This window comes from Anser brachyrhynchus (assembly GCF_964034855.1).
Source record: "Anser brachyrhynchus genome assembly, chromosome: 7".
NCBI classification, from domain to species: domain Eukaryota; kingdom Metazoa; phylum Chordata; class Aves; order Anseriformes; family Anatidae; genus Anser; species Anser brachyrhynchus.
This window is the reverse complement of record NC_137701.1, coordinates 26,677,448-26,700,926: the sequence shown is the minus strand read 5'-3', so window position 1 is coordinate 26,700,926 and position 23,479 is coordinate 26,677,448. Positions and strand designations below refer to the sequence as shown.

General features: G+C 41.3%; 1 protein-coding gene across 2 annotated transcripts in view; it reads right to left on the bottom strand.

Annotated features, from left to right (window-relative positions):
- The window catches only part of ADCY5 (adenylate cyclase 5), a 221,050-nt gene that overhangs the window by 25,571 nt on the left and 172,000 nt on the right, over window positions 1-23,479 (bottom strand). For both annotated transcript variants that reach the window (XM_080601109.1, XM_080601110.1), the window contains exons 9-12: window positions 10,819-10,841; window positions 5,979-6,123; window positions 4,246-4,343; window positions 1,366-1,453 (exon numbers count right to left, since the gene is read on the bottom strand). In XM_080601109.1, the coding sequence (XP_080457235.1) occupies window positions 1,366-1,453; window positions 4,246-4,343; window positions 5,979-6,123; window positions 10,819-10,841 (354 nt within the window). The remainder of the gene's footprint in view (window positions 1-1,365; window positions 1,454-4,245; window positions 4,344-5,978; window positions 6,124-10,818; window positions 10,842-23,479) is intronic.

Genomic DNA, 23,479 nt, shown 5'->3' with positions numbered 1-23,479 from the left:
TGTGCTGGTCTGGCTCTGCGTGGCTGGCAGTGTGTTGGGATGTTGGTGCCTGTGACACTGCAGTGTAAATAGGCTCCAGCACAGCTCTGCACAGTTTATAATGTAATGACGCTCAATAGCACCTTCACACGTAATGGACACACCAAATATAACCAGACATCAGTGGATACCATTTCTCAGCTCAAGGGACCCAAGCCTTCCTATTAGCACTGTTATCTCTGACTTGTAAGTCTCATTGATGGTAAACAAGCAGGACTCATGAGATGCTGTACTTGGCTCCCTTTAAAATTGTCGTGAGCCCAAGGGAAGCCCCATGAGCTCTTAAGTGCAAATATAACCTAAAGCTTCTTTCACAGCTCTTACTAAATGAGAGGGCAAAGCTTAATTCTTTAAATCTAAATTTCAAAAGTCATAAAGATGTGAAAGGTGTAAGGCTGTCAAAAGCACCCACCTTCAACTATTAAAAATGGCACAGAGAAGATAACTAAAACGAGGCAAATCATCTGTCTGACATAATCCGTTACCTGTTTCTTCTGCAGAAAAATTAATGCTTCTGAGTTATTTTATTCCAAGCTCTGAGTAACAAAGGTGAGCTTGTGCTGAGGTGCCTGAATCTGTATGTTTTCCAGGTTCAGACACTGGAATGTATGGAATCTCCATGTGTGGAATGGAAGTAACCCCAAAACAGCAGATACAATCAACTAGCACGAGCATTTTAATACAAATACCTTTGTGTGAAAAAGATGAGCACATCACCCCTTCCAAAGCACTGATGGCCATTTTGCCACAGAATGCCAAGAATAATTAGTATAATTTCAGATTTCACACAACGTATTTCTCTGCTTATCAAAACCAGCTACAAGAAAGAGCTCACTAAATGCTGGAAGCTCTGTATAGTCATCTGAGAATGGCTGATAAAGTTATATATGTTTATGGCTTTTACTTCCCCTCAGGACATTTTTCCGTGATGATATTCTGCTTCTGATAATCTGCCTATCCAAACATGCATATGCAGCAGGGGACAGTACACAGGCTACGCCGCAGGAAGTTTACAGGGAGGAAACGAATGGTCAGTGTTTTGTTCCACATTGGGAAATGTGTTCTTCTTATATCAATATGAGAGTGCCTGCAGGGGACTTAATAGACATGCAGATCCACAGAGTGATTACTGCTTGCTGAGCTAAAGAGATGCCAACCCTAACATCTGTTTGCAGTTCGTTCTGTCTTATCAAAGGCTTTTTCTGTAACCCTTGTCACATAGTGTGGATAGGATGGCTAACAAAACATGCTACGTTAGCTGAAGAAACAGATTACTGAACCACTTAGATTTGGCAAAGGACTTTACAAAGAAACCACGTTACTCACCTTTACACAGGAGTAAATGACCGAAACAAACACCACTGTGGTCAGGATCAGGAAACAGGTCAGGTAAAAACCCAGCATAAATGTAGAGCTGAAAGCAAGGAGGTTTCTTTTTTAATGCACATCATATAGAAAAGTTACAGCTCTGCTCTCAAGACTATGACATTTGTACAAGCTATGACACACTGCACAGGCTTTCCAATTAGGATAGCAGTAGGAGATATGAGGTGCCTTGAATACCAACAGATACTCTGCCCTATTTGAATTACTCACACGGGCTGCAGAGCAGAGAATGCTGTATCTTTTACAGCAATCACCTTCCTGCCAGGGTGACAGCAGAGGGATTGAGAAATATCTCCCATGCCTGAGGAGTTGATGGAACAATCTGTTGTGGTGCAGTGCTACACACATGCACTGCTGCACACTGCAGTGAGGCCGAGTGCACGTGAAATCTGCAGGGGAGGCACGTTTCATGTCAAGCTGATGAAACCCGCTTATTTGTGCCCTTTATTTGTACCTCAGGAACTGCTGGGATACCTGGTGCTCTTTATGAGGGAACACACAAAGGAAAAGCTTGCTGGGGATAGCTAACCATTCTTGCCATGACTGCGCTCTGTCCTGTGTATGGGATGGAAGCAACCATGGCATGAGGACAGACAGGGAAAACAGCTTTAGCCTGGTCAGCTTGAGACGTTCTTCTGTTTTCTCTGTTCCTCTCAACTTTGAAGTACAAACAGGACCCCAGGGCCAACTTTGTACTATGCATTTTGATGTGTTTTGATCATGAAGATATTCAACAACAATTTCACAGTGATTGGTCTCAGTATGAAAGGACAGGCCCCCTCCCAGGAGTTTGCCTTGTTCATAATTTAAAGGAAGTGTTCTTGCAACGTGACATTAAGGCTAACCACACCAAAGCCAGCTGGTCTCTGTGTTCTCTCATGACTACTAAGATAATTGTACTTGCTAATTCACTGTTTGAGCCTTTGTGAAATTCATTAAAGCTATTCCTCTTTATCATCATAAATTACCACTGCCATTTTGTCTCTAGTGTCAGATTCGAATTCCACATTGTGTCTTTGATGAAGCCCTGATGGTGACACATACACTCCTGTGGCTTCTGTTGCTGCTTATCTGTTACCTTCAATGGAAGACCAAAACTATGCAACTGAAATATCGAGAAAAACAAACCAAAAGTTGAGGAAAAGTGTATCTGCCCTGCAGTTAAAACACGAAATTTTATTTACTCTCTAACCCAATTATCTTTGGCCAAGCTACCTTACAACGCTAACAAACTTACCAAAATAATTAAACAAATAAATAACCACCCCCTTACGGGCCATGAGGAAGGAGATGGAGCAGTGTGACATTTACACCACACTGCCATGAGGGATTGGCTCCTGCATAATACAAAAGAGTCAGCCATATGGTTGCTGCAGATCAGAAACTGTCAAGTTGTCATTTAAATGTTAAACTGGGTTTTATGGAGACAGTTTGGTGGCTGCTTAGGGAGTTTGATGAGTACAACAAAGGCTGGTAGAGGGCCTCTGCATGTGCGAGCTCCAGGCAGTAATATCCAGTCACCAGATCCAAAGTGCAAGCCTCATTACTAAAGAGGCCAAACTCTCAAAGAATATTTTTGGCCATTAGCATTAATTGCTGGAATTTATCTGGTTTCAGTTTTGAACCTCTAGATTCCCAAAGTGGAGCTGTCTGTTTACACAGTGCATTTGTACTGATGTTATTGCTGATCCAATACTTCTTTGAGCAGAAGTGAATGTCCTCTTGCCTGGGAGAGTGAATGACCTCAAACATCAGACCACACGTTATTTCTATGACCTTCTGAATAGCTCATCTGAATGGCACTAACCAATCTCTACTCTGAAAAGAACTGCAGTGTGAACAGAAGTAGAGAGCAGTTGTAATGACAGACAATAGTATTGGAACTCTCTTTAAACAATTTTTGTCTTGTAATGAGGATGAATTTGGAGCACTGTTAGAGCTTCTGAGATATTGTCCTTCAGATTAAAAATGACTAACTCTGAATTTATTTCCAACACAGCAGTGAATGATATATTATTGCTACTAGATGAGAGCACAGGAAATACCAACATGCTTTAATTTCAAGACATTTTTTATGAGCTCTTTGAGAAGAAATACCATGGCTGCAGAGCTCACTTCTGGAAGAGATCCAGTGGGTTACACTGTGCCTTTCAGACGCAGGAATACACTGCAGTGGTCCAACAGCACTGTGCCCCACAGCCCCGAGGAGCTTATTCCACTCCAGTCCCTCTCTTGCTTGGGCAAAGAAATGACTGCATCCCTTAAACCCTGGATGAACTACCCAAAGCTTAGGCACATGTAGCCTTCTGTACCTTTCTTCTTGCATTGCTAGTCTGAGTCCAGAAGAATAAATGCACAGCAGGTTATATATCACCTTTGAAGTAGACCCTGAGACCTCAGCACTCTGAGCAAGGAGGCTGTGATGGCCTTTTCACCTCTCTGTCCTACTGCATTTAGATAAGAGGACAGACTAGCTTCATGTTTTGAATGCATACTAAGCCTTAGTAGGCAATCCTTCCAGCTTAGAGATATTTGTGTTCCACAAACTTATAAACGTGCTGAAATGAATTTCCTAAGATGGAGGTAAATGGTAAGAGGAATCACATTAGCAAAACAGAAATCTTCACGTGCTAGTGAGGAAGTTTAATATGCACTAGAAATGAGTGAAAACAATAAGCACCACGCATCACTTGAACATGAATTATTTAAGCATTTTCCTTTCTCCTTGGTGCTCCGAGCTCTCAAGAAAAAAAACAAAGAAAAGTAGGCCAGAATACAGGAGGGGAGCAGATGGGAGCAAAGGGATGAAAAGATACTCACTGTGGCACGATTATGATTTGAACAAAGCAGATGAAGAGGAAGACTAGGGAGGCACAAGCCACGTAGGCTCCAAACCTGTCATCCACCTGCTTGGAGTACTGCAAAAAAAGCAAGCAACGTTATGTTAGTGAGAAATTTGGCTGACTGCCTTTTCCCAACAAAAACTTCATTCTTGGCTTCCATTTAGGTCCTTGGAAAGCACTGTTGGTAGGAAAAGACCAACATTACAAACTCCCTTTCTCCCTGCACAAGCTGTAAGGGCTTGAACCCTTACAGGGCTCCAAAAGCCAGGGAACAAACCCACACAGCTGGATGAAGACAGGATTCACAACTTGATCCTTGGACATGAGGAACAGAAACAGATTAAGTGGGACCAGGATACCAGGTGACCATCATCAGACATAAACTTCTTTCATGGGAAGTTTCTACCAACAGGGATGAATGTTGCTAATGAGAAAACCTCTTTTTTTTTTTTTGTGCAGACAGCTTGGCTCATCCTAAGGATAGTGCAAGGATGCTGCAGTATTCACACAGTCACTCACTCCAACTACTTGCCAACATATCAGTCACATGGGAGCTGCATCCGATTCCCAAAGATGCTTTATTTAGCTTGAAGCATGGTTCTCAGTACAGACGGTCTCAATGTTTGAACCAAGAAATAAAAGGTGCTCAGAACAGGTGAACCACTAATTTCCCTAGCAGTTTTCAGCTATAAAATTGAAGGGGAGGAGTGGGGGTAAATTACATGCTTGTGCTTGTATTCAATCCCACGCAGATTCATTGAACAGCTATAAATCCTGAAAAAGTCTGCTTTTGCAGTAGGTTGCAATTCTTGTCATTGAAAGAGTATTTATAAATAAAATAATGAAATGATTAGTGCAAACTTAATTACTGAAGATTTATCCATAAAATGGTGAGTTTAACCTGAATACTGCTCAAGTATCCCAAGGATTTGGATTAAAAAAAAAAAAAGGAAAAATAAAAATGTAAACTTTAGCTTTCTTTGGGCAATTAAAAACAACAGTTCATATGGTAGCCTTAATAGTAGCAGCCAGGTGCCCCTGGAATTAACTGAATTTAACTTCACTGCCTACCACAGCTGATGTTGTCTCTATTAGATAGATGCAGAAAGTGAAAAGATCTTTGCCTTACAACACAAAGATATCTGAAATAAAATCAGGAAGCAATGAGCTATACAGGAGCCCCAGGTCTGCTACTCTGCTCTTCCAAATCTGTATGAGAAAGAGAACTCTAATTGTTGCTTAAAATTGGTTCCCAAAGAGAAAGAGAGTATGGATTGCATCCCAGTGAACCTCAGTAGCAGCTGGGGCTCCCTGGGTGGCAGGGAAAAGACCCTCCAGAGGTGAGTCAGATCTCAGGCAGGCTGAAGCAGGTTCCTCCAGTGACTTGAAGGAGATAAGGGGTGACTGCAAGCTCTGTTTGGATGCCTAAAGAACAGAGGAACAAATCTGGTTTATTCTGTATTCCCTTTACAGCTCATCACTGCATAGTCATGTGTTTTCCTGCCCAGTGCTCACTGCAGATGACTGTGGCTTTCTAGGGATGCATATATTATGGCTTCCATGATGAAGCACAGAATTTTTAAGACCACAGCCCCATGTCCAACATCTAAAACCTTACTTAATCTATAGATATGAAAGCTTGACCTTATGCAGGAAAATTAAAACTCACGGCAAGCCTGACTGACAAGTTGCAATATTAGCCAGCATTACCTTTTTCTCCAGGTCAGGCTCCCTGAATGTTAAGAGAAACTTGCGCACGTGCTCAGAGCGTAACCGATCAATACTTCTGGCATCAATGGCCCGGCCCAGAAACTCATCCACTTCATCTTCTGGGTTCATACTTTCCTGTGTATTCCTGAGGATGTGAAAAAAAAGAACATAAGAGGACAAGATAATTGCCCCCTCTTCACCACATGTTATCATCTCACTGTATAACAAACTGTAGGTTAATGGCATTTTGCTTATGACAACTTTGAGCTGGAAAATGGATTATGAGCTGAGAGGAAAATTATACCAGCTGTGGAGCTCATTGCCAGTCCACCAGTGAAAGGATTTATTTGGCTTTTTTTTTTTTTTTATTTTCTGTACTACATCCATCAGGGAGCTGTTTTCTTGCTTTGGAGTCTCTTTACTGTCCTTCCTTCTCAAAATCAGGCAGTAGTTTCCCTCCGCTAGTCCTTGGACTTATTCTTCCCTGCATTTCCCTGCTGTCCTATCTGTTATTGCCTGAACTGGCAAAATAATCTATGTAACCAGTCACATTCACTGCTTCTCAATAATAATTTCTATAAATATGTCTGTGAATATTTCTGAACTTGAACAATTGTCCACTTTGAGAAAAAAGTTGTTCACAGAACAAACGTAGGAAAAAATGTGGCCTGACTACTCACTGCCTCCCTTTTATGCAGTTATATATGAGTAAGAGAAACATAAACCAGATGAAATTTCCTGTTTATAAGATATTTACTTAATTCACTTGAGATAGGAAAAAGGTAGCAAAAGAAAATACAACATAAATTAGATTCTGCTTTCCAAATATGTGGAAGAGATTTTTAAATTGCTTATAATTTTTAGCACCAGTTTATTTTTGATACTCAGCTACAGCTTCAGAAAAATTAGGCTGATTTTCAAAAACTGTTGAAAAAAAATAACACCGAAAACTTAATTGCCCTGAGGCATTCCACACTGAGTATCATGAAACCTGAAGCACTTCCCAAAAATCTCTAGTTCTTAAATCTAACAGGATTTTAATGACTTGATGCTGTCACTTTAATGGCCTGCCTTAAAACTAGCCACAGGCAGAAATTAAAAGCTGATCCTGAAGTGCTGTTTTTCTGCTCTGCTTACAGGATTGCCAAGGACACAGAAGTTGCGCGGGGGCATATTCCAATGGATAACTATTTCTGTGTGCAAATCCCACAATGGGAATGAAGTTCCCAGCTCGTGTTGTGTGACCTTCACCTTCGGCACTCTGGAGAAAAGTCCCGGGGTCTGACAAGCAAGATGGGAAGCTGCACTGCTTTGTTTTCTGGGGGTTTGTTCGCGCTGCAGGACAGGGCGCAATGCCCAAGGCTGTGCTGCAGTGGCTTGCAAACCAGGACGTGACTTTGTGCTCGCGGTTAAAGGTCCCTTTTCAGAGGAAAGGCTCTCCAAAGGCTTTTTACAGAATGGAGCCAGACTTGTAGTGTCACTCTGTGCTCCTGCTCTGCCGCATACTTCTCACCAAGAGAAAGGCAGACCAGGCCCATGGGCCTGTTGCTCTCCTGCCCCTGCCCAGCCTGCGAGCTGAAGTGCTGGCACCACAGCTAGGCCGCATTGGCGTCCCATCAGTGGCCACACAACAGCACCTCATCCAGAGTTGTTTTTATTTCTGGACTCTAGAGTTATTTAATTCCTTGAAGGTCATATATTCTGCTTTGAAATTAAAACGTAGTTTTGTCCCTAGAAGGACAGGAAATTCAATTTACTTCTAGATGCTTCCTCAGAGGAAGCACATCTGCTTAAGCACTCAAGAAGAGGCTGCTTATTTTCATTCAGTCCTCACAAGTCTGTCTTCTGGACTAATAAAAATGAGCAAGGAAATTATTAGGCTTTGTATTTACAGAATGTCTTCCAAGATCCTGCGAGTTATTTACACATGTGGGCCATTCACATTTAGTCTTTTCATACCACATGTGAGAGAGGCAATACATTTTCCCCCAGAAGTGGAACAAAAGAGTCAGCTCAGCATCTTGGTGAACCTCAGTCACATTTCGAGCTCCAGTTCAACAGCATCACTCAGGAAGACATGAAGAGGAGAAAAGATTGTCTGCTGGGGTTTTGGCTTTGGCCGTCTCCAGTTCTGTAATAGGTTCTTATGCTGCAGAGGGTATTTCTCATACTAAAATGACATCTGTGGTTGCAGCTTATATAGAAGCATGCCTGCAGGTTTTAAGTGACCTTGCTGGGACACTCATCATGAGGCAGTCACACTCGCACAAACTGCAGGAAAGCCTGATCACCTACATATACCTAGCTTCTGGGATGGCTCTGCAGCCAAGCACTCTGCCTGTTGTACCCCAACTAATTACTGTACAGAAAGTTTGGGTACATCTTCATAATTGCACGTTTTAAATCAAAAGACAATTTTTTTCCCATGCTAAGGAGAGCCCTGGAGGCAGTGCCTGTAAGTCAGAGCTGAGGTACTGCCATAGACAAATGAGATTCGTATGTTGAGATGCTTATTGATATATTGATAGTGTCTGGGGGAAAAGCACGGATTTCAGGCCCCTGTGGAACTTTCAGAAACACCTCTTAAAAACAATGCTGAGATCTCTCTAAACGCAGCCAACAGAAAATGGTTGCATGGGACAGGAACAGCACGAACAGAGCTCGGAGCAGCTCTTGCACTCTGCTTGCACATGTGAAAGCCAGCAATTAACCCAGAGATGCTGGCTTCGGAGTAATCCAAAAACATTCTGCTGATTCGGTTACTTTCTGCAAATGAAGAGTGCGACCAGTGCCAAAACTACATGTATGCCATAATTTTAAACGCTTCATGCCTAGATTCAATAACTAAATCTGCATTTAGGCATGTAACTGTCAGGACCTGTTTTCAGAGATGTGTGGTGCCTCATCTTTGCTGTCAGAGAAGAGCTGTGTTTCTGCATGTGAAGGCACTGGACTGAATGCTTGACATGGTTTAGCCATCTGATTTTAGACAATGTCACCATGAACATTTCCAACATTTCCTTCTAGAGTTTTTGTTGGTGGTGTTTTGTTTTTTTTTTCCTCCAAAACTTTGTCCCTAAATTAAACAGACTGCTGGATCAAGAGAATCTGAGGCAATTAGGAGCTTCTTTTGGTGCTGAGCAGAATGGCAAAAAGCCTGCAATCTGTACCACAAAATGGGGTCACACTGAATCAGCACTGGTAAATACAGAGTAATCCTTTCCAGCGCTTAACTATTGGCCATAACAGCTCAAGTAACCTTTGCAAACTGCAGGATGGAGGAGAGACATGACAGTCCTTGGAGCACCTGTGGAGGTGTCGTTCCTCTCTTGCTGAGTGACTCATCTGTGGGCCAACACTGAGGCAGGGGAATTTATGATCTCTTGCACAAACTATAAGGATAGATCCTATTTCATGAGGAATACTTAAAATTTCTGTATTCCTAAGGATTATTTTTTTGTAATCTGTTAGATCTTTTCTCTCCAAGGTATACCTAATACCAACTGAGTTCACAGCAGATATGGATGTAAGACTCTCCCTAGGCACCTTGTACCACCGGCAAAACATCCCAGGGCGCACAGAGCTAAATGTTACTAAATTGAGTTTGCAGTGAAGGGCAAGGGAAGGAGAGAATGATTCCTATCACACACAGTATCACAGATTTCTAGGTTGGAAGAGACCTCAAGATCATCGAGTCCAACCTCCGACCTAACACTAAGTACTCCACTAAACCATATCGCTAAGCTCTACATCTAAACGTCTTTTAAAGACCTCCAGGGATGGTGACTCCACCACCTCCCTGGGCAGCCCATTCCAATGCTTAATAACCCTTTCGGGGTTATTAAGCTACCCTAGTATTGCCATGTTCAATCTTATCACATCCCTTTCCTTTTATGGAGTTGCTATCAGTGCTCTGCCATCATAATCTGAATTTTCCCAAAGGTAGATGAATTAGGACCCACAGAAGCATTCAGCTGACCCAGTGGACAGAGAGCTGCTGAGTCCTGACTGGCAGCCTGAGAAACACGATAAGGAGCAAGAGCAACATCTTTCAGCCATCAGTCTCCTTTACTGTCACCTGTCTCACCCTGAGCAAGCTTACATTAATGCCATTCAGTAGAAATGAATGTGAAATCATTACAGATACCTTCACTACAAGCAATCTTTTTGTTACTTTCAACTACGGAAGTTAGAAAGTGACCTTCTTTTTTTTCTCCAAAAGTATTTTTTTACAACAAAACACCACTCCTGTTAAATTATCTTTGCCATTTTTTAAAGTTCTGTACAAAAAAATGAAAATGCTGCTTTTATATGTTTGCATTTTAGAGCATGAAAGTATGAATTTGCCCTTTAAAATAAGCTGTCATTTCTGAGTTTATTTTTATATGTAGAAATAAGTAATATGTAATAATTAGACATATATATATATATATGAAACAGGAACTATATATGCCATTTAATAGATAAATAATTTGTTTTTACTGGAGACATTCAGTATTTTTAGACATCCTGTACATGAAGACTTTGTTCTTGGGATATTGTCAAAACAGCAAATACTAAAGGATGGTGGGTGGTGGCAGGGCAAGAGCAGCAAAAGTGTTTCGATCACAAATGCCAGTTAGAACCACACAAATGAATAAATGTTATGAGGCAGTGGCAGCTCTGAATCCACAGTCAAACCCATGTCCTCAGACTGGCTGTCCCTCCAGGAGAAGCCACTGGGGAGTCCAGGCATTATTCTTGGCTGCTGGGCATTAATTTTTGTCCTTTTTAAAATGAGGAAAAAAAAACACACAATCTGCAAACATTAACAGAATATGACAGAAGTAAATTTGCTTACTTGTCCTTGGGGTCCTCAAAACCCTGAAAGAAAGGAAAAGGATACAATGGTTAGGAAACAGACTGACCTTAAGAACACAAAGTATGCCTGAGAACGGCATTTTGGAGAGGAGTTTTTAGTGTTCACTTGTTAGCCATGGATGGAGAGCCTTACCAACCCATGGCAATGTTTTGTGCTGCCATGTCGTCAGGCAGACAGAACAGTTTTAGACAAAATGCATGGCCTCAGATATAAATTAATGGAAGTGAAGATGAGGGGAATGCTTCATCTGACTGCTGGCACACATTATTTGAGAGACAAAACTCAGGCTTGATAACATGGGACAACTATTTCATTCAACAGAATTGCACCTTTTTGTGTCGGGACTCGGCTAAGGGAGCTGGATGCATTTTGCTTTTCATTTCTTCAGTAGGAACCTTAAGGGGTCTCCTTCCATCTCCCCTCACTGCATGTACACACAAAATGTGTTTTCCTGAATAAGACTGCAGGAATTATTTATAATTTTTGCAATAGCCCAAATGTTCATAATTCCTTCAGGGCCACCTGAACTGAGCAAGTGTGTGTATTTAAAGGTCACTCATAGTTTAAGTGGCTGGAAGGCCTCAGAGAAAAATACCTATGGAGGCTCACTTTTACATGTTTAGCATTATCATACCTAATAGACCCAAGCCATGAAAATGGATATTTTGCATGGGCTGAGACAAAATCTGCCCTTTGATATCTTGCCTTAAATTTAAGTGAATTTAAGAAAAGTTGTATATTTAACATGCAGGGTCAAATACACAGGCATGGGATTTGTACCTTGTGTTCCAAAACATAAAACAAATGTAGCTGGGAGATATGTAACATTCCTTTTGTTTTCCTCCCTGAGACCTCAGGCCCGAACCGCTCAGAGCATGTGAAGATGTTCCAGCTGCTGGACCTGCACCTCTCCCACGCTGGGGGGAGCAAACTGAGGTTTGTCCTGACGGTGCATAACTACAAGTAAAACCATTTGGGCAGACGGTTTTGTGCAGCTGCCTTCTCTGACACCATCAGAAACGAGAACATCAACCTCTCCATAAAGGAGAACAGATTTTGCCCTTGCAACGAGTTAGTGCTGTGGCATTATGGCGACGGGCAGAAATAAATCCAACAATGTCCCTGAATGACATCAGCTTGGCAAGGGGTAAAAAATGGCTCTGGTCCCTAAGGTCAACAAGCAGGACTGCGATTCACTGAGACCAATGCCCATTTTTACATCCTCAGTTTCAAATGAAAACCACATTTCGAAATAGAAACTGCAACTCCAACTTAACCCTTCTGAAATTCAGCTGAAGGAAGTCTCTCAGTCCCGCATACTAACCACCAGTGGATTAAAGTGCAGTGGGAAGAAGGAAACAGTAATGTTGATTCAACGTTAGCATGTGCACTTATCCAAGCCAAACAAAACATGTACTTTTGATTTCACATTAAACAGTGATGAAGGGATCATTCAACTTTTTGTTGTGTCTTTTTTTTTTCTTAATCGTTTTACTGTTGTCTGAATATCTGATTTATTTATTTATTTATCCTCTAAGCGATGCTGTAACACGGTGCCAAAAACAAAAGCTCACTGATTAATCATGGAGACGAAATGCTCAGTAATTTGTCCGGTGTCATAGCCAGTTAGGCTGAAAAAAATAAGAAAATCATCAGATGATGGATAGCTACCAGCCAACAAACGAGGGGGAGAGAACTGATGTGGAAACAGACAGTACTTGCTTATTAGATAGCCATCAAGTTCACATTTTCTAGCTTATCCACATGGGAACTGGATGACTGACTGCAGTCGGAGCGTCCCCTAAAATGGTCTGATTTTCATGGACAGCTAAGAAACTGTTCATCCTACTGGAGCCCTGAAACTAGATACAGATCTCAAACTCCTGCCTTCTAGGTGCATACGTTTGAGGATACAGGCCAATGGGTCAATTTACAAAGAAACCTCAGCAAACTTATTCTCAAAAAATGCCAATATTTCACAATATCTCAAGTATGAAAATACATGTAGGCTGTATGTTTAGCTGGTTATTTATATGAGTGATCACTTAATCAACATTAATTTAATTCTCCCATGCTTCTTTCTGCCAGCAAAACTGTTGTAAGGAAAGTTTCTAAAATAACACAAATAATTGATCTAGTTCTTCAATTTAAAATACTAAATTATGCTTGAAAGTTGGAAGCTTGTAAGTTACTCAAGCTGGCAGCTCAAACAAAATTGGTATTTCAAAACTAAAAACTCACAATAAGCATATTTCAGGTAAAGCAAAAGAGAAAAAGGAAAAGATTATTATATTTTCTTTCCTGGATCTTCATCTAACAAGGCTAAATATTTAAGAGTGACTTGAACTTTAATTAGAGAGAATCAGCTTAAAATTAAATGTAATAGGAACCTCTTTAAGTTAAGCAAATTAAATGATTCACTTCAAATGTTCCCATTTCATGAGAAAGTCTCTTTGAGCAGAATTTCCAAAAATGGAATTGCTATGCAGAAAGGTCTGCAAGATTATTTTAGGAAGAAAAAAAAAAAACAACAAAAAGCAAAAACTAAAAAACATAAAAACCAAAAAAAAACCCACAGCTTCTTAAAAACTGATATTTTATTACGGGAGATCTTTTTTATTTGCATTGAAACACTTTGCTAGGATACAGCAAAAAAATGTCTCAAGCATCTGGTTTTGACCAAGGAATTTTTTCCCTGTCCACTGAAGCATCAGTCTCTCACTAAGAATCTGCACACTAAGAATCCTTTTAAGCGGAGGAGATATCGCGCACACAGCATCATGCTGCTCGTGTGTTTCGAGTTGGGAAGGAAATTTCCCCCTGGGCTCTGCTTAATGTGTTTGTACCTCCTCCTGCTTTGTGGGCATGCTTGGTCCATAAGAATCATTTGAAAATAGTCACTTAAATTATTTCCTTCCCCTTGCAAGAGGCTTGGGCACTAATGGCACACTGGTCTTTTCTCTTTTCCACAGCTAACAAACAGTTTTATTTCTTGATGTCTTGGATGCTTTGCTCCAATTAAAGTCCTTTAGTTTAGCATAGGGCTGCTTGCATGAATTGGAATGGTCTGTTATACACAGGATTTGCACTAAGCATAGTCAATCTTGCAATTGAAATCTTGCAATCTTGAAATATGGGCTACATGGATTTGTCTTTGTTCCTAAGAATTAACACACTCATGGTGTAGTAGAAAAATGACCACAAATCACAAGTTCCTCAAGACAGGCAAAACAGCACAGACACTAGGTACAGCTTTCCTCCCCTTCCCATCCTGCACGGCCGGCCATGCTCATACCATTGGTTTGCCTCCACTGCTGGAATACTTCCCCCGACCTTGCTCAGGTATCTCTGCATGGAGCTCCATCACATGTGCAGAAACATCTCCATGTGAAGGAGCTCAAGCAGGGAAGTAAAATAATGGGGGTCGCTGCTGCAAGCAGCCCTGACCTCTTCTGTCTGTGCTGCTGCTGGAGGCTGGGCAGCTGTGCTGGGCAGTGCTGTGCCCAGCCTGTGCGGGTATGGAGCAGGCTTTGAGCTCACCAAGGGTATGCCAAGATTGGCATTTCTGCACACACATACAGGGAAACCTGAATGCCCAGGAAAAATAGACAATAAATATCAGGTGCCTACCATTTAGGAGAGAGGGAGTAAGAGGGTAGGAAGAGAAGAAGCCAATTCCTGGAGTAAAGTATGTAAATCTCCCCTTGATTGCTCATGGACCTGTGCCCAGCAAGCTGAAGCAGTGCCGATGGCTTTCCAGGGTGCTATGAAGAAAAGGCTGGGAACTGTCAGCAGGAATGAAAATGGCAATAGTGGTGATGGCTTCAAGAATCAGACAGATGTGAGTTCACAGGAGTTCAGGAATAGCTCCACAACCATGGTGATGGAGTAGCCCTTGTTAAGGCCAGAATTCCTTTTCTCTAGAAGGAAACCTAAGGCATGAGATGGGTCTTATCACAGTGCCATGCTAATGGACTTCTGTATATAGGATCTCATGCAATTTTTATTCAATGACATTTTAAATGTCCCTGATACTGGAATTTTTCCCCTTCCCCCAGGAGGCTGCATTATTCTGCCATTAGATTGCAAATGTAAAGGTAAAAGCATTTAATAAGTGCTCTGAGACTATGACAGTTGTCTTTCTGAATTCAGGAATATTAACCCAATCTTAGCTGAATCAGCTCCCTCACAGGCAATAGTACCTACCAATGAACAGCCCTGCTCTTTCTTCTCTTCTACATGGGATTCTTAAAAAACAAACATTTTATGGCAGGTCAGGTGGCTCTGAATTTACAAGCACTTGCTTTTAATGACCATCCTCAGTGGGAGTAGACGTGCAGAAGGAAAAAAAGAGGGAATGTTATATTACTGCATCTGTCCCAAAGGTCTACAATTTTATGAGGGACATTTTATGAATATCTATTGCACTAAAAGCTCATGTGACTTCTATCTCTCTGCTTGACTTCTAAATTAACTAAGCCCTTTTCTTTGAAGATTAATACAGATTCCTTAAATAGGATGATAAAGTGTTTGTCAAAGCCATGACAAGCTGACTGCTATACCATAATGCTTCGAATCAAGAACCATTAGAAATAATAATTCTAACTTTGAGAACATTAGCTGTAATTATTAACATATTGTAAATATGCAAAGAGAAGTGGAATAGACTTTACATCCTTTTAACTTTTCATTTAGCTCCAAAAATAAGATAGTAGAGGGGCTGATGAGCTCTATGACCTTCTTAATGGCAACGTAGTTGGATTGCATGGATTCCACCTTAAAAGCTTTGTTGGCAACTCCAGCAAAGATCGTAAGGGCAAAAATGTCAGAGAAACTAATTTTGCTTGCCCTTTGCTCATCTCTAGCACAAAGACCCAAATAAATGGGACTTACATGATTTTAAAGCAGAAATCAAAAGAACTTTAGACTTATGGTCAAGAAGATTAGGGACAAATTGAGGTTTGTAAGAGGTCAGGCCAAATTACAAATCACAGGTGCTTCACAGTGACAGTGACCATAGAAAACACAAAAGGAGACAGACAGGCACGGAGTGGATGTAGTTAAAAACAAACCTGGTATGGCTCTGCTGCAAAACTAATTATTCACCTCTGTTTTCAGTACTGTTTTACATTCTGCCTTTGTCCCTGTGGTCAACAAGGCAAGGCTAGGAAGACAGATGCTGTTAGGTGTAAGTGCAGAAACAAAACTGAAGGACTTTAAAGCACTCAAGCCAGAAATAATGCAATTTCTATACCTGAGTCCAGAAAGAACTGGCACATAAAATACACAGTCTGATGGGAAGGGTATTTAACAAGCGTCTAAGTGCAGAACAACAAACTGGCACAAAACCAGTTTATGAAACAGATATGATGAGTGTGTCTGCTATAACTGGAACATAGACTAATGAGTACTGAAAAGGAAAGCTGAAGTGCTCCCTTTCTGCATCCCACCCCACTTGATAAATAGACTTTCATTCCTCTGCACTGCTCACAGATGGTGAAACACTTCACTTTGTTCTGCTGAAGATGATTTGGTACACAGCCCATGGCAGTCGGACTGGACCTGACCAACTGCATGGATTTATTTGTCCCATCAGATTTAAACTCTCTAGAACATAAATTGTAGCTTTGAAATAGGTTTTCCCACCTTAACTTTAATCAACTTCTGGCTCTGAACTCACACCTTGGAGAAGTGCAGGTTGCTCACACTTTCCAGTTTTGTGTCTGAATCCAAATTTCTACAGGTCAAGGATACATTTTCAAGTGAAATGGTACATGGTTCTGTGCCTCACTTGTGAGCAGTTACCATGCCTTGCAAGACAGAAAAGACATAAAAATAGGTAGTCGTAGAAATGCTCTGACTTAGTTCCTGGCTCCTTAACCTCTGTCCTTTCATCTCTACACTCCAAATGATGACAAACAACAAAAACCTACAGAAATTACTGTTGAATAGCCTTCTAATCAGATGCACAGACATAGACAAACCGTATCCAAACATAACCAGCCTTAACCAAAGTCACCCACCGGTGCCAACCATATCTGCTCACCACCTCTGAACATCAGACCCAAAGCTGCTGACCTGCCACAACTTCATCTCCAATGTCCACCTGTGCTGAGCTGCCACTAACTTCAGAGGAAGTGTTCCTTGCATAAATAGAAATGAGTATCTTTCTTTCTGCAGGCTTAATTTAGCAGGACTGAAAGACTGAATGACTCTTTTCAGTAGTGTCTTGACCCAAGCTGCCTTTTCCTGTATGATTACAGTTTACTCTAGAACAGGGTACATGATGGTGGGAAAATAATCAGTGCAAGACTTCCACGCAAATATTAAACTCTACCTAAATTTTACAAATGCAGCTGCAGATCAGCTGTTGCAGATTGCTGACTCTTACCCCTCTTTAAAAAAAATTAATCGGGGACGATTGCAAGCCCTGATCAACTGGAATAAAATTTAAGTTTGCAGACGAGGACACAAAACTGTACAAAGCCTCCGACAACTTGAGCAATGTACAATGCTTTATATGGCTCCCACTCATTTATGTGAGATCACACGGAACATTTGAAGCAGACAAATCCTCTTTTCAGAAGTGCCAAAGCAATTATACAGCATAACTGTGGGATAGGATTCCTCCCCTTGCTGTTTGTCAGCTATCTAAACATATTGGCTATAGAAAACCCAGACTAGATTAACAATTTCCTCCAGGTCTGTAGCAGTGGATGGGGATTACAGCACAGTGGATTGCATGAGAGTTTCTCCCTACTTGATTACAGGAGTTTGCGGGGTTCTGAATATTACAATAGCAGCAAAAAAATAGTGGGTCAAATTCTCCATTGGGTGCCCTCGTCCAACTCTGCTGACGTCAATGTTGCTGTTACCAGATTTAGCAGATGATTGCTGGAAAAGAGGATAATAGTGACCCCGAGCTAAATGAAAACCTTTAGAAGGAGGGCGAGCCCTGTGTGCCTCATTCATGGAGTCAAATCCACTTCTCTTTGATGGGGCTGCACTACTGACCGAGGAAAACTTGCCCCACTGACTTTTGTTTTACATTTTTGATCGTTTCTGATGTTTAATCAATATACTTGGCACAAAACCAGGTATAGTGTTTTTTCCTCTGATGCACCTGTTTCCCAATTTTCATTTCCAAGTAACAAGAAAACCTATTGTAAGGGCAACCTGGGGACAACAAAGGGTGGAAGTGAGCTGTATTTGTGATTCAACATGCAGAGAGCTGCTTGGCTTAAGACAGGGTGAATAGTACAAAAAAAATATATTTTATGCTTGAGTGACCAGGCTTGTAGACAAGTGATGCTTCATTAGAAAGTAAACGCCACACAAGCAGTCAAGTATCGTGCAGGAGACTGCACAGAGCTCTGGATGGTGCCACGAGGCATCAGGCCGTGCCCACCTCAAAGCAGAGCTTGTTCTTTACTGCTCCAGCCATTCCCAGGATGCACTTTTTAACCTCGCCTCACATTTTTAACATCTGCATGCAGTCATGTTTCCCACACATTGCATAAACTCTATTCAATTTCACTTCTGTTTTACTTTGTAACTAGCGCTGAGCTCATACACGATTTCATTGCAAATTAAATGCTTCATAAGTCTTACGCAGGCTCATGACAGAAACATGCTCAGACTGAAATCAGCATCGCTGATCTTCAGGGTTTCCTCTTTCTGTTCCTAAACTTCCTGATGTTAGACCTTTCCACCAGCTGAAAAAATAAAAGGAAATCTGCCAGGCACCTACAGCCAGGCTCAGGAATCCCATTAGCACTCTGCTCTTGTTGGATTACAAGGACTCAGAGGTACCTGTTTCTGAAGCAAACCTTCCCACTGGCATGTATCAGTGGAACAAGCTAAGCTGCTTGGCCATGCCAGCCAGCGTAAAATAAATACAACAGCTGTATGACAGAACCAACATCAGGGCTTTGCATGGCTGACCAGACCTCGAGGCACAACTAATGCTTCTGGTTTTGGGAAGCCAGACAGTGTTTGGCTGTGGCAGTCTTAGCTGGCCGACTTGCCACCTGTGTTGGGGGCGCTCCCCCAACTGGGAGGCTGAAGTGCTGATCTCTGCCGACTGGGACAGATGATCCGTACCGAAATGGATGCTTGATAAAAGATGAGACCAATTCTGAGGTAAGAATCATATGGCTGAAGTACCTGGGCAAATCTTACAGCCCTGGGTAACCCTAACAAGATGATGCACTCAGTTTGCCAGGGTTTCTACTGGACCCTCCTGTGCTGTTGCAGAGGAGGCAAAACTCCTGCCAGGACACAAGGAGAGCAGCTCTGGCTGTAAGGCCTCTAAAATGACCCATGTCTTCCGGGCAGCATGAGTAAAACCTCAGCAGGAGTATGGGGCTCAGTGCAGGCACTGCCTGCTATCCATGAAATGGCGAGTGCTCAGAGGGGAACAAGAATACAGAAAAAGTAACTACAAAGAGGAGAAAATTAAACTAGTCTCTATCTACCATGAATAGCCTATACAGCACCATGTTTTAAAACTAAAGTGAGGGAATCTGAAGTGAAAGATCAAGAAAAATAATCAAACCATTGACAAGGATGCTCAGCACAACTGTGGGATTTCCATTCTTTCAGGTTTTTAAACAAGGGCTGTGGAAATATTTGTCAGAAATGTGGGTATAGCTGGCTCCTGTCCAAAGATGGAGATAGATGCCTCAAAGGTTGGTGCAGCCTAGACCGGAAACTTCATAAAATATTTAAATGTATCTTCTATTCTTTATGCCCTATGAAGTCTCATTCTTATTTCATATATCAATATTGATTTTTCTTGTTGTTTTTGTATTTGTAAAATGCTTTATGACCCTCCAGACTGAAAAGCCTTGAAGGAAATAAAATGTTTTCAGCAAAACCAGGAGTTTCACAAGCTCCTTATACAGTCTATTCTTTGTATCTACGTTTTTTCTTAACTTAGATCTTCCTTGCAACCAATTAAGATGACTATTTTTCATCCTGTACTTTGCAGACATGGAGAATATATCCTGTCCCTACAAGCAAGCCTTCATGTATCTGAAGACTTTTGTTCCTCCTCAGTGTTCTCCTTTCTAGACTAAACAAACCTAACGCTTCAGACTTCAGCCCTTCCGCACAGGTCATACTGCTGAAACTCTCCTCATTTGTAATTCTCTCCACTGGACTATCTCCAGTTCATCCACATTCTCCTACAGGATTGTAATCCCAAACTGCACGTGGGTTTCCAGCTATGGCCTTACTAACACTGAGGAGAATCATTTGTCATCTAGAACAGCCCTGTCATTTTGGAAGGTATTGATATTTGCCTTTTGATCATTGTTTACAACAAACCTCTTTCAATTTACAGTCTACTACAATCCCCATTGTTTTCTTTTTTTACATAGTTTTGTATTGCTGATGAAAACTGAGCACAAGCATTATTTCCAGAAGTCTAAAATTTAAAATTCATCAATATTTATAAAAGCATTCTGAGGTCTATACTGGGAAAAGCAAAGTATTTCTTAGTAACATATAAATATTGTTATAGCTATAAATATACCTGTGCACTCAAATGCTTTGAAGTCAGCTTATTTCTCAACATTTTGCAATTACAAACTGGGCCAGAGAAACAGTGGGGAACACGAGGCTGGTGTAGGGAGATTTGTGGGAGCTCTGTTCCCCTGCGTACAACATGAACAGCGCAGAAGGGGCAACCCTGGTGCCTCCTGCGTGCTGCCTCCCTGGAGGCTCGGCGGGGCAAGAGAGCCACCGCCCAGTGATGGAAGGGGAAAGAGAGATCTGGGAGCAAACCAGGGCATCGGGAGATGGAGAGGCTGCTGGCAAGGAGAGGATGAGCTCGCACTGCTGCAACCTCAGCTGACTTGGGCACCAGCTACCTAGGGTAGGACTAGGGAAATAAGTCCAGTTTTCCAGAATGGTTTAGATTATTGCTGCGCGGACATGTGTTTGATATTTTCTGCTATTTATATGTGTGTGCGAGTGCCTGGATAAAGTCCTGTGTGCCCAGGGGAACAACTGAAGTCAGCTGGACCCAGCAGAGGTTAAGCTCCAAGCCATAACACAGAGAGAAGCAGGGGCCGATGGCGGCGTGCCCACCCCTGAACCCTGCCAGACCCCACCTCGGTGTGATGCCGTGCCCATGCCCACTCTCGGCAGCATGTCAAAATGCCATGACAAAAGAGGGGGAAAAAAAGGAGCAGGCAGCTACCTTTGATGTGAATCTGTCTCCTCCCAAACTAGTAATAAATCCTCAGAGTACCGAGAACTAGCAGAGCCAGTGTTCAAAGGAAAGAAAGAAAGACAAAATAACTCTGTTTTCTTTTAAATAAAACAGATCCCTCCCCAAAATGCTATTCAGGGAACTTTAATATTCTCTTTTGGGGAATTCTAAGTAGTACCACAGAAAACTGACTCTCTTTTTTTTTTTTCCTGGAAATATGGTTGCCTTCATAATGCAACGTTCTAAGTCTTGTGGCAAACAATTACGTCCTTTGTAACCATCCATTTTATTCCCTATACACAAATGTATGTATATTGACGTATCAATATAACGTAACTGCACATCACAGCAACATCACCCTGCACCTGACGGAGTACTAGCTCACGGCCACACTTACAAACACTTGTTTTGATATTACAGGGCTAAGGAGCTCCAGGTTTTAAAGTGGAAGGCAATGCTGCACTGCTTGCCTTTGGCTTACTGCTTTGACTAACTCAACCTTGCATGCCCATGGTTTTCGAGAGACAAGGCTACGTATAATGACATACAAGAGGGCTGGGGGGTAGGTGGGTGAAGCGGAACAACGAGAACATTTTCAGGAGCTTTGAAAGCTGGTGCGGCTTTCTGAGATCAATGACATGTCATCCCAGAGGAGGGCTGAAAAAAGCCTTTGTAGTTCTGCTCCCCTTCTGTCTGTCTGTATTCTGTACTTCTAAGCAGGCAGCTTGCAGTGTGCATGTGCATGGAGACAGTGTGCACTGTGCATGCATTTAAGCACACGCAGCATCCACATAAGACAATGTTAGAGATGGCATACAAATAAAGCACTGTGCAAAGCTGTGTGGTGCAAGGAAATGCTTATTTATATCAAAAGTTAACAGAGAGAGAGAGAAAGAGTTGAGAGAGGAGAAGAAGAAATTGCTCCTCTGATATAATCAATAAGATGTCCATCTAGCAGATATTAAAATGGTCTCTAGTCCACAGAGAGCAGCATGTTTTTGTTTTGACTAAAGCAGCTCAGAGATACAGCAGTGGGAAATACTGTAAATAATAGATTTTAAAAAACGTTCCGCAAGAACAACAGAAAGTTTAGCTGAAAATAAGTAATAATTAATCTGAAACAGGTTTAAATTGGTTTTCAGAAAATAGCATGACACAAACAACACAGACAAAATCAGCCTCTCAAAAGAGAGCTTGCTACAAGAGGCAGTACAGAAGCAGATTGAGTGGAAAAGACTTTCTGAGCTGCTGAATTTATAAAAAGGTAAATACCGTTACAAGAAAGGTTCAAAATAAGAAGAAGACGAAAAAAAAAAAGTGAATCCTTTCCTCTTAAAAGTGAAGGGCAGTGAAGTTTTTAGGACTCGGCTTGGTATTTCAATAAATAATTATGTTTTTCCAACGGAACAACCAGCTAGACACGGCAAACTGTAATTAACACCAAGAAGCATAATACCATTTGGCATGCTTACACCTTGTTTCTGAACAGGAGGATGCAAGAACTCCTTAAAAGCTATTCAAAGAAACTTATAATTATGTGCTAGGGTGATTAGGCTCTTCTATTAATGTGATGCCTATTGAGCACAACCTATTGAAAAGCCCACATAAAAAATGCACAGTTCCACAGATCTGTACGCTTATGTCAGAAACCCTAATTTGAAGATCTGAAAAATGAAAGAAATATTACTATGGAGATTAAGAAATTTAGTTTAGCACTGTAAAATAATATTATGATTGAATAATATTAGCACCAACTATTAATAAATCTGCCAGCATTTCCCATTATAAGACACCATATGCAGTTGCCTTTAGCTATGCCAAAAATTTTAAGCTGTGTTTGTGAGCATCATGTTAAAAAGTTCTGTAAGCCTTTGGTGACCTGTAGCAAAACTTTGACTTTGGGCAACAAATATACACTTCTGACTGTGTACGAAGGGCCAAAACAGCAGGATGAACTCTTTGCAGAAGGACTTTTAGTCATGCCCATATGAACCACAGAGGGAACACAAAAAAATCCCCAAACTATTCCAAGAGCTGGATATGCAGCTGTATATCGTGTATACAGAATGACTAACAGAATGTGGTTTGCAGTCCTCAAACAGCTTTGACATTACCAATCTGACAGACATATCCACGTGTAACCAAGGTAAATATATTTTAATTTTGTCCTAAATTACCCTGACATAGAATGTTAAAAGGAATTCATTTGTTTAAGACTTCATCTAAAGATTAGTAAGCTCATAGAACAATCTGCATACCCATGTAAACTATTACATAGGTGCTAAATACTTTTATTATTATTAATAGCCTTCTTTATAATAGAAACTCTCTTTTATTCGTCTTTATTGCAGACAACAAAGATATCATCTCTAACTTTGTGTAAAATAAGCCACAAAAGTGCTCTCAGCCCAATTGTGTTGG